Raw genomic sequence first — 11,983 nt, 5'->3', positions numbered from 1 at the left:
CCAGGAATGCAGAAAAAATATTCACAAGCAGAAGAGCAGCATTACCTTCTCTTTGCCTTTATTTGGGCTAGTGGCTTTGGCTGGAGTGGCTTCTTTGTCTATAGTGCCCACAAAACGATGCTCTGACTGGGTGTGGAAAGAAACCGTGCCCTTGGGAAGCTTTTTAATCCTTATGGCATGGTTCCTTTGGGCAGACAGCATATCCTGGAAAATAAATCCATCACATTATAGACAGACCATGCATCATTTCTTTAAAAGCTGCGATTTTATAGAGTATTAATCCCACTTACAGGAACGACGGTGAACTCTACTTCATCAGAAATATGGAGCTGATTTCCATCCATGATCTCACTGAAGTGGAAGAACATCCGAGCATCCCTGTCCACACACTTAATGAAGCCAAAGCCATCCCTCATTGCTGCAATCACACCCTGGAACAGCCAAATCAACAATTACAGTTTTATCCCTGGTATGTGACATCTGTCTGCAGCTGCTCCACATGTCAGGAGATGGCAGGAAGGCCTGAATCCTAGGAAAATACTTGGTTTAAACAACGTCCTTCCTTGTAAACCCTGGCGCTCACGGCCCCGGTCAACCTGAAATGCAGACAAGTTCTTCCCATCTCATTCCTGAAGTTAACTCATGATGAAGAGTGGAGAATATTAATTTAAGCCACTATAACAAGGACTGAAGTTGAAAAACCTGCCAGTACCACTACACAGAGAACACAATGGGGCAGCTCTACAAACACCGTATCATCTATAGAGTGCATAAATCATACAAACACACACTAAACATACAACTACCTATAAAAACAAGAAATAAAATCAGTGCTCAGACAGAAGTTTAAGAGAAAAACCATCTGATTTCCAGACACAAATGAAGGAATTATAAAGCAGCTGTTAAACAAGACTCCCATACCCGCTGGGTGTGTGTTATGGGAACATACTCCCATGTTACACGGGAGTTTAGTGGCCTTGCTGATAACCACTAGAAATGGAATGCTGAATGATGAACAGAATATACCCAAACCCTAGTGCCGCATCCTGCCAGAATTAAGAATGTTAATTCATTAACATATTCCCTTCAACCCAGTTATTACAGAGTTTAGCAAGTCTCAGGACAAGCTTAGAGGATCTGAATGACAGTGCAAAGGTACATTCTTCTCTTAAACAGCTTTCACAAACTCCAGCAAACTAGCCAACCTTCCTAGAAGCTGCCAACACTTGTCACCCCAGTGACAGCTCAACTCAGGCAGGCAGATGTGTGTAGCCAGAGTAGAAATACGAGAAGTCTGTAAGAGAGAAACCCAAAATCTCAAAGGTTGAAGTCAAAACTCAGGGTTTTTTTACAGCCAAGGGTCCCTAATTCACAGCACACTGATGTGACAACACTGTAATTGAACTCCAAATTGCAAAGGAAGGCAAAGATACAGTCTAGTTGGAACAGAACCAACATTCCAAGTTACGGGAATTAAAGATATTCTGTAATACTCATTAGCACATCCATCTTAGTCCCTGTAATCCACAGAGTTTTTTGTATTGAGAGAACTCTGCTCTCTACCATCCTCCTGGCCTGACCCTCAGACAGAGATTGGCCAAAAAATTTGAAATCCAAAAGCTGCTCACAGTGCCTCCTCCAATTATTTACACTTTTCACTACCTGAACCAGGGTCTTCCAGTTTTCCTAAGGAACACGAGTGTTTACCTGTTTAGACTTGAGTATGTGAATTTTAAACAATCAGCTCAAGACTACATTACTTCTGTCTGCTATAACCAGCCAGCAATCTCGTCCAAGAAAGCCAGTTAATGTCTAATTTCCTAATATAACTTCATTTAGATATTAAAAAATAGTTGAGATTTTATTCTTCTAAGGCAAAGATGCAGAACGTTAATTCTGAATTTTCTACGTTGTTTGCACTGCAAATCTGAGAGCTGGATTTCAGAGCAGGCAATGGAACACACAAGTGCTTTTTGTATCTCTTGTAGAAAACACCCCACGTTTTACTTTCATTTCCCATCAAGAATGAGAAATTGTTAGAGATGGATACTTGCCATTTCTCTAGTTTCATTAGTAAACTGGAAAGTGTTGGGGAGAACCTCAATGTTGGTGGCTCGTTCCAGTTTGTCGCGCCTGTCCGTGGAAATGTTGAATCGCACGTGGTCACTCTCCAGCAAGGTCACCTTGGATTTTGTATCCTTGTCTCCAAAGGGAAGCTCTTTAGGAATCACAAAGTCCACTTTGATGCGGCCGGGTAATGGATCGCTCTGGGGACAGAAAAGCCAGTGGGAAGGGTGAGTTCACCGGCAAGGCTCAGCACAGCTGCAAACAGCACAAGTGCTTCTGCCAAATCCTGCTGGACTCAGGCTCTGCTCCATTTCCACCACTCCTCATCTGGAACTTGCCAAATGCAAGGTGACTTTTGGAGCTGTTGGCTGGGTAATGGGTTTTTTAAGCCCCACCCATGTCCTGCCAAAGGAATTCTCTCTGTTTCAAGAGAGAGTTTATAACCATACTCACAATACTTCTAAAAGGCAGGTTCTTTCTTATTAAGTCTTCAAAACACCCCAAACCTTCCCACACCAACAGAGACTCACCTAAAACATTAATGGAAGTGCTCATGAACACTTCTCCAAGCCCAACATTACAGCCCAAAAGCCTCATTAACTGTTAATGCTCACAAGAATCCACAGATCTGGCTTATCCTAGCAAATATTTTTCCCCTTTCCCCTACTCTTTTGCTTTAAGGATATGTCCTAACTCCACAAAATTTTACAGCAAGTATTTGACACATGAAAGAAAACACACGCTCCATCATGTACCACTACCCTAACTCTTCCTCTTTGGATTTAAAATTTAAAAAAGGGTAAATCTTTACTCTGACATGATGCTTACACAGCAAACAGGTACTGAGAAATGGCAATAACTGTTCTGGAAGTCACTACAATAAAACCAGAATTGCACAAATTTAATTAACTACTGAAATTCACCTGGTTTTTGCTGGGTACTTTTGGAATTACTTTGGTTACAGTTCCTTCAAAATGTTCAATGCTGATATCTTCAAAAATGACAGTTCCTTGAGGCAGCAGTCTAACATCTGTTGCAACTTCTTTACCCTAAGAGCACAAAATTAGTCAAACACCCAAAGAGAAGACAGAAAGTAACAGACATTTCCCAGTGAACCTCAATGAAACTCCTCCCCCCTTTTTTAAAGCTGCAGAAAGCAGAGAGCTGTGCAATTATGCCCCAGGACCTTGGCTTCCGTTTTACTGGATTTCGTCTTACATTTCTGTCTTTGATTGTAAACTCCACATCATCACCAGGCTGTAAGGTTTCTAGGTCACCTTTAAATTCACTATAGTGAAAGAATATCTCCTTCACGACATCACCTCTCTCAATAAATCCAAAGGCTTCCTGTGAACAGAAAAAAAAAAGTGTTTAATTGTCCATTATAGGAACATACCAGTAAATCATTTAACAGGTTCTGTTAAATGCAAAATAGACTCAGAATCCCAGTACAGCACTTCCAAGTGTACACAGCTGACTGCCACAATATATAAACAGAAATCAATGGAACTTTCTTTGTCAAGAAGGGCCTCAGTATCAAAGATGAGCCTTTTGAACCGTTTCACACAATTTACACCCACAGCCCAAACTGTTCACAGCTCTTAACAACTTAAATATTACTTTGAACAGCACTCTTCAAAATAGCATTCCATTTTCAAATGAAACTTAAAATCACTTACTTTCATGGCACAGACTACTCCTTGACAGCGGGCTTGTTTCTTTTTTAATAGCATAATGTTACGAGCACTTACAGCACCAGTACTAGAGGAAAAAAAACAGAGCAAACTGTAAACTCAAAACTGAAACAAAAATTAAGACTGTATTTCACAGAATAGTTACTGGAATAGGTATGAATTCTGCCTGACTACTAAAACAAAATATGAAGCCAGAAAAGCAATACCAACTTACTGTTTATTTGTATCAATTATAAAGTTTATTTTATCTCCTGTTTCCAGCTGTACATTTCCTTCAACATCCTCTGGGGTGTAAGTCAGGTAAAATACTTCCTGTAAATTAACATTAATTAAAATTACTCTATTTGCAGAATAGTTCTTTCACAGAAAGATTAACACAATTTTAATAACAATATCTGCCTAATTTAGCAAGAAAATAAACAATAATAAACATGGCATGCAAAACATTCTTTTTCCATCGTGCTGTTTTGGTGAGTCTGTAACAAGCAGCTCAAGTTGAAAGGTTTTGTACATGGCCATCTCTTAAGGCCAATTCCTGAACCTTAGAAGTTCAAGATAAGGATACATGAACTTCATCAAGCTTAAAAGAGAACAACTATTTGGCTCTAGGAAGTTCTCCACAGATATAAGCAAGCAAACTGTCCAAATAACATTATGTTTTGTAGTAATTACCAAAGCATGCTTTTTTTTTTGGCCAAAAACCGCACAGTTCAGTGCAGTGTCAATTGTCTACATTAAATTGCACTTTTTTTGTTGTTTTTTTTTTTCTCATAGACCACAGTGATGGATCAGTGAAGAGTTCAAGTAAAATACGCAAGCTTTACCCCATTACGTTCGTAGCAAACACTCCCTGTTGGACTTTGACCCGGGGCAGCTGGAGATTTACTCTCTAAATTGTGAGGAACAGCACACACAACCTACCAGTCAAAAAAAAAAAAAAAAAAAAAAATTCCATTGCTAGTCATTTCAGGAGTGGCATTGTTGAACACAAAATGAATCTCAGTATCCTCTACTACACACTCAGCAGGGAATGCCACACTGCAACTATTCAATCTCACAGAACACCTCTTGGCTCTAAGAAGTGTTTGGAGCCAAGTAAGAGCTCAAACTGAACCTCTGAATTTTTACCAGAACACACTGAAATATATTTCAGTGTAACTATACTGTACGTAGTTAATATCCATGCTAAATGAACCCAGTTTTCTGTGCTGGAGTAAAGGATGGAAATGATGCAGGTATAGAAAATAGGCACTAACTTGTCCATTTATTCGTTCTTCAGGTAATATTTCTGGCTTTATCTTCACCAATTTAATAGCAATGGGTTTTCCAGTTCGGCGATCAGAAGACACTTCAAACTCAACATCGTCTGCAAGACAACCAAACATTGCAACGTCGTCAGAGTCCTGTTTGGGATTGGGGTTTTTTTACAAAAATCACTAAATGGCTGTGTTTAAGAATTCACTGCTTGCAGCCAAACACAACCAAGTAGAACTTAGGTGCTTTTGTTATCAAGGAAGGACACATGATTTGCAAATATTTTCTGGTTATTCTGCTTATTATCTCCTGTTGCTAATGAACTGTTCTGGTGTAATTCCACAGTAATTCCCTCCCCCTGGCCTGCTCACTATACAGCAGACTACACACACTGAAGTTCAGACAACACAACAAAGGCCATTAAACAGTTTAGAAACTTCACTCTCACGGTAATTATCAGCATGAAGTTGCAGCCTCCTCATGCTGAAAAACACTTGGCCATCCTCAAATTCTAAACAAAGAAATAGGGAGTACAAGAGGTAAATTCTCTCACAGTCCGAGTACTTGCCTCCATCTCAGCTAGACAAGTCTGACCTAACATTGCACCTTTTCCTTTTCCACACCAGCTTGTACCACAAGCTGCACAAAGCACTGGGAAGGGCTCCCACCAGGAATGGTGGATTATCCACTGTCAGTTTAGCCCCAGAAGCAGCAGCCACGAGATAAGAAGCTTTATGACAAGTGGAAGAGACTGGTGTTGGTCCCAAAGCTCAGTTACCTCCTACTTTGAGCTCCTGCAGGTTGCCATTGTACTGGGAGCAGTGGAAGAAGAGCCGGGCCTGCCGTTCCGAGCACTGGATGAAGCCGTACGAGGTCAGCAGCTTCTCGATAACCCCGGTCTCGCGCAGCGCTGCCGAAGTACCATTGGGGTACCCGTTGTGTCCATTGTTGTGGAGCAGGTTTGGATCAAAGCTCATCTGGGTCACAGAAAGCACAGGGAAAGATCAATATTTGACATCAGTTTCCTTCCTCCACATCCCCTTAACACAGTAACACAAAGAGCTTGTGTAAGTTACTGACACATTCTTAAAATGTGTTTTAAGTTTTACTCTGTTCTTAAAATAGGGTAAAACCACTAAAACAGTTGAGCTTTTTTAACACAGCAAGCCTTAAAATTTACGCAGGCAACATATTTGTAAAACAAGCCAGAACTGTAACAGCAAAACAAAGCTTGCTTAGAAGAAAACAGACTACTGGCATTTTTCAAGTATTACACCTCAAAGTACTCCCACATGCACTGGTTCATACCAGAGCCTGAAAATATCTGAAGTATCTGCTCTTCCAAATTAAACAGGTGATTAGGAAAATACAACAGTTCTGAATCAACACAATTAGGTTCAAATCCCTGCATAGTTTCTCCCTAGTTTGTGTGTTCAGTCTTTCATACTTAAAAACGGTATTAAGTAATTATACAGTTTTGCATAGTTATAGAATTAATAACCAGAATTAAACTAACATTCCTGTGGCATAGAAGCTCAAGTGCTAGAAAGATACACAAAATTTGAAAATAGCATTAAACTGAAGGTGTAATGACCTGCTAAATTAACTGACATCTATTAAAACATCATCTTTTATGGGGTGTTTTTTTCTTTTCAAGTCAGATTCACTCTTGGAACATTCCCAACCCCTTTACAAACTCACGGGCTTTTTGATGTACGAATCTCATTTTTAAAGCAGGGCACTTGGACTTACAGGTTAGCAATTAAATCAGATGAAATGTATTACACCCCACTAAACACTGCAGTTCAAGACAGACAGCTGAAGCAACCCTCCTCCCTCCAAACAGTCAATATGCATCTTAAAATATACAGAATTATTTGTTCGTTTCCCGAGTATTTAATCTGGAAACAGAGTGAGACCGTATCTGTTCTCTGCTTTCTTGCTGCAACAAGCAGAGAGATTAAAAATTACTCAGCAATGTGTTTAGTTGAGATAAAAGACACCTGAGCAACTTGTAAAAGGGTCATGTTTCTCACTCTAACACAGTGAGTTACTCAATGTATTAGAAGGCACAGCATTCTTATTCTGCTGTTTGAAAGTCAGTTTAGAAGTGATCAAAGAGCACCAAAAAACACCTGCTGTGAGGTTCTTGGGCAGAAATCTTTGGTCTTTGAGACTGACATTAAAAAAATAAATTGGAAACAAGCACACAAAGCAAAGATTGACAGAGTTTTGGCCTCCAAGAGGATGAGGTCTTCTCCCCCCTTCTGGTTCAGACCCACATGGGGTAGATGTAGATGAAGAAAAACACAAATAACAGAAGGTGGGGGAGTGATATGAGGGGGCAAAAGGATCCCAGGACACTGCGTAATGGTCTCCATCCCACAGCACTGGTCAGCACTTCCACAGTATAGTGTTACCACCCAAGGCTGTAAGAATTCAGTGAACTGCTAAATCTGCTGCGATATCATTTCTTTAACATGCACTGCTTATTTCCTTGCTCTACATCTCACTTTTCTTTCCATTAAAAATTAGTAACAATCTCTTAATTTTAATCAGTGCTGCCCTCTTATTCTTATCCTACCAGCCTGCAGTTAAGTGGCATAAATCAATACCCTTAACATATGTAAGTCATGAAATACTGACATGTCAGAAAATAATTAATCAGAAACATGACCCCATCAGAGATGCACAGAGAACTCCAGCCCATCCTTCTGCTCCTCAAAGGCCTCTTGCCAACAAAGGCAGCCATGGCTTTGTCCAGCTGAGTCCTGGAAACCTCCATGGACAGAGGTTCCACCACATTTCTGGGGTGACTTGCCCCAGCAAAGATCTCTTTCCCCTCCTGTCCGGCCTAAACTGTTCAAAGGACAAAAGCCACAGCAGTCACATCTTTATTATGCACTGGATTATGTTTAAGGGACACATTTTCTCTGAGTATCTAACAAAAAGCACTTGATAAAGCTGCTAAGATTTACTGACTAGTTCCTGTCAGCATCAGTCCAAGATAAGAACCCTCATCTTTTGAGGAAGGCAACCCCAAGACATTCCACACAAGAAAATGTCCTTGTGGGAACACAACAGCTGAAGAGTTTTAAGCCATCCTAGAGTTTGAAATACTTTTCAAAAATAAACTGGTCCTGCAAGTAGGGTGACTGGGGGAAGGGAAAATGGTATGTTATTATACCTTATCCCAGGAGAATTACAGGCCAGAGCATTAACCCACTCTGAAAGCTGGAATGAACCTGCCAAAGGCTTTTGTGAGTCACCAGATGATCACTTCACCTCCAATGCAAGGGAAGCAACAAACAGACATTCTGCCTCAACCATGAGCTAAAGGTACATCAGAGAGAGGAAATGACAAAAATCTAACTTAAAATTTAGCTCAGAATAGCCTCTCTTAGGGTTAGAAAGCCACAGTGCTTCACCTCCTGCTCAGACTACAACTGCATGACATCATTTGAACAGTCTGAGTTTAAAGGAGCATTAGCAGCACAGCACAGAGAACTCATCAATCCTCCAAAGCCTGACAACCTCAGTTCAAAGATTCCTCAGGTGGCACTAAAATTTGTTGTGCAAAGATACTTCATATATCAGCAGCTGTACCAGCTAATTATCAAATTCTTACATCTTATAACAGGAATATGAACTATTAACCTCACCAACAAATACTCAAGAGGAAGAAAAAGAATACCTGTGCTGTAAGATTAAAGGGATTGGAACCACAAACCTACTGTTACTAGGAGAAACACGAGTAATCAGCTCTTGAGGGTTATAAATATTGTTAAATAGAACCATATTGCAAGTACTACAAATTCACCATACTACTACTACATGAACATAACAGCAAAGAGTCATGGAACCACTGAATGGTTTGGGTTGGAAGGGACCTTAAAGCTCATCCAGTCCCACCCCTGTCACGGGCAGGGACACCTTCCACTGTCCCAGGTTGCTCCAAACCCTGTCCAGCCTGGCCTTGGACACTTCCAGGGATGGGGCAGCCACAGCTGCTCTGGGCAACTTGTGCCAGGGCTTCCTTATTAAATGAATTTATTATCAAGAACTATTAAAAAAAACTAATCCAACCCACCCCCTTCTGTTAAAAACTTAGTAAGAACCAAGTTTAAAAATACACATATAACTCTTTCTCCACCACGTGCACCAACCTCGCAGTGATATTCAAATATTGCACTTTCAGTAGTATTTGCCGATTCTTCTGTTTCAGCACAAGTTTCTAAGGATGAAGACTGCTATTATTTAAAAAAGGGAACAAAAGGAAGAGAGACAAAAGAGAAAGAAAAAGATAGCAAAAGAAGGTGATCTATCAAGCTCTAGAGAATACAAGTGCTGCTGCCCTGGGCAGTTTCACTACAGCACTGGAGAAAACAAAGACTACTATAGCAGCGTCGGGACGTGCTCTTTTGAAGCTGTTGAGTAGGCACAAACTTCTTGTTTCAGATCAAGCCTTGTATCTTCTTCAGTGTAAGTTGCCTCTTCTTTGGTCTTGAGTTGTTGTTACGATGTGGTATACTTAGATTCTTTTCCTGATCTGAACTTGAAGCAGCAGTTTCAGGTGGTAAATTCTGTTCTGTTCCACTTCATACTGGAGAAAGGAAAAACACACATACACTAAGTATCACTTTAAAGGAAATTCTCATCAAATCACACAATGGATTCGTTTGCAAGGGACTTTAAAGACCATCTAGTTCCAAACCCCCTTATAGATCAATTGTAGGTCTTACCAATAACAGGTGCATTTCCTCTACCTTAATACAGTAGGTTTAATCCATGTTAGGAAAAGCTGTTTTACAGACTTGTTTGGCATTCCCATTTCCAGTTTTGTTTTCCAAAAGACTACCTCCAAGCCACTGAGATGGTACTTCCAATTTTGAACTCTTCAGACATGCTTAGGCATCTCAGGAAAGGTCCCAGTGCGTACCATTACTTCATTTTGATCATTAGTATTTGACCAATTAGCAAGCCTTAGTCCTCCTATCAATAACTTTACATGGGTGCTTATTAATCAAATCATGCCATAACTTATGTAAGTGCTTGCACAGATCCTCAGAGGAACAACAGACTGTATATATACATGGGAATTAAAATTTCCTGGTTGTTTATGTTCCAAAGGTTAAGTTAAGGACCAGTGATACCTGAAGCACATTTAGAATTGTATAAAAATTAACAAACTTCTCAATTATTGTACAGACACTGCATGTAAAATTAACACAGAGCCATTCTCTGGACTTCTGAAACGGTTTTTGTAAAATGTTGATTACATATTATGATATTTGTGTAGCTAACACCAGGGAGAAACCTTTCTGCATCAGTAATTAGTTAGCAATTAATTCTGTCCTAAAGCTTCCCAGTGCCACTTTGTCTTTTCATGAGAAAAGCAGCTTCAGCAAACTGCCACCTACCACACAAAACAAAACCTTACAGAAATAGAAGCCTTCCTTGAAAAGAAATCAAGTTTTGAGTTTGTTGCTTACTCAGTAGATAGATGAAAAAAAGGAGGATATTTTTGTGGACAAAAGCCGCTGAGAAGCAGCACAGCTCTGACCCCACAGATACACTGGCAGGTTCTGCAGTAATCTAAAGGTATGAAGCATCAGAGCACAACTCTTCCCCAAATCATTCCACAAGTCCCACACCAAAAGAGAAAAAATACGGACAAAGCATATTTCTCTAGTGCAGCAGGAAAACTGAATTTCACAACTTACACTGACCTTTGAATTCCCTCTGGTAACTTGAAAGAATCAATTTAAGTGACTGAAACCTGAATGCAAAGACACTTCAAACTCTCACCCTCACCCCAGTGAAAATGCCGAGTGAAGCCAGCTACTGCAAGAAGCCCAAACCCCAAATGTGCAAAACTCATCACCAGTTTTACAGAAGTTTGTATTTCAGTGATCTCCCCCAGCTGAAGCATCTCCTTCAGCCACCACTCAGAACTTCCAGCCGAAATGAGTTTTCCTGTCAGACCATTACACGCAGGTGGAATAGACTAAATAAAGTGAGTGAGGGCTGTTCAAACCTGGTGTGAAACGTTTGCACTGAAAGATTCAATTCTAAACTATAAATCAGAAGACACAAAGCTATTGCAAAGATAACAGTATCGCTACTTTTCCCTCACCTCAGCACTACATTTGGGCAACAGTTACCACAATCTCTTTCAGGACAGTGTTATTTTCGGGCAGCATTTCAGCTCTCAAAGGAGCACATTGCATCCCAGGAACTGCACAGACACACTTGGAATCTTCTTACTTGTGTACTTCTCTCTCATTTAATTAGACTGATATTATTAGAGCTCTCCTAGAGATGTGACTTGTATCATATTACACTTATAATTTTTCTGGCCATAAAATACATCACTTTTTCATTTAATGATCAAAACACCTCATCTGATCAAGTATGACTAAAGCTAATTTTATCAGTCATGGAGTAAAGGTATAAACCTTTCAATTAAAACCCAGTCTGATTTGATAACAAGATGGGTTTACTACACTTAAGTTATTTTTTAAAAATTGCTTATCAAGCAAGCATAACTCAAGCAAAAAGAAAAAGATATCTCACTGTGCTCATCTGCCTCAAATTCTTTACTTTTTAATTCAGCTACTATAAATACTCCTCCAAATGGTAAACACCCTGAGCAGCTGCCCAGCCCCCAAGTCTCACTGCCTTCAGCATTTGGGTATTTAGAGCTGAAAGGTTTAATGCAAAGGCAGGGAAGAGCTGGGCCCTGGTCTTGAGGCCTTTCATGTGCAGATTCTGCTAAATGACAGCAAGTCACATGAAGCTGTTCACAGCCAGGAAGCACCTACAGAGCCCCACATGGAACCTGCCCGATGACAGCATTGTTCTGCTTCCCATTTTCTTCACATAAAGAGGCAACTGCAAGGACCTGCATTCTGTGGGTCAGAGCATGTGCTTCTAGAAACAGCCCTCCATGACGTGACCAAGGTACA

At 40.3% G+C, this 11,983-nt stretch overlaps 1 protein-coding gene across 1 annotated transcript in view; it reads right to left on the bottom strand.

Moving 5' to 3' along the window:
* The window catches only part of CSDE1 (cold shock domain containing E1), a 17,549-nt gene extending 7,909 nt beyond the window's left edge, over positions 1-9,640 (bottom strand). Inside the window, exons 1-11 of the mRNA XM_017727175.1 lie at positions 9,182-9,640; positions 5,794-5,992; positions 5,018-5,127; positions 4,586-4,678; positions 3,976-4,073; positions 3,747-3,828; positions 3,286-3,414; positions 2,991-3,116; positions 2,055-2,267; positions 291-431; positions 46-204 (exon numbers count right to left, since the gene is read on the bottom strand). Of these exons, the coding sequence (XP_017582664.1) occupies positions 46-204; positions 291-431; positions 2,055-2,267; positions 2,991-3,116; positions 3,286-3,414; positions 3,747-3,828; positions 3,976-4,073; positions 4,586-4,678; positions 5,018-5,127; positions 5,794-5,992 (1,350 nt within the window). The 5' untranslated portion in view covers positions 9,182-9,640. The remainder of the gene's footprint in view (positions 1-45; positions 205-290; positions 432-2,054; positions 2,268-2,990; positions 3,117-3,285; positions 3,415-3,746; positions 3,829-3,975; positions 4,074-4,585; positions 4,679-5,017; positions 5,128-5,793; positions 5,993-9,181) is intronic.
* Between the last annotated feature and the right edge of the window lie 2,343 nt (positions 9,641-11,983).

Source organism: Corvus brachyrhynchos, unplaced genomic scaffold (assembly GCF_000691975.1).
Source record: "Corvus brachyrhynchos isolate BGI_N302 unplaced genomic scaffold, ASM69197v1 scaffold72, whole genome shotgun sequence".
Taxonomy (NCBI): Eukaryota; Metazoa; Chordata; class Aves; order Passeriformes; family Corvidae; genus Corvus; species Corvus brachyrhynchos.
The sequence above is the reverse complement of the archived record's forward strand: the minus strand, read 5'-3'. Positions and strand labels throughout refer to the sequence as shown.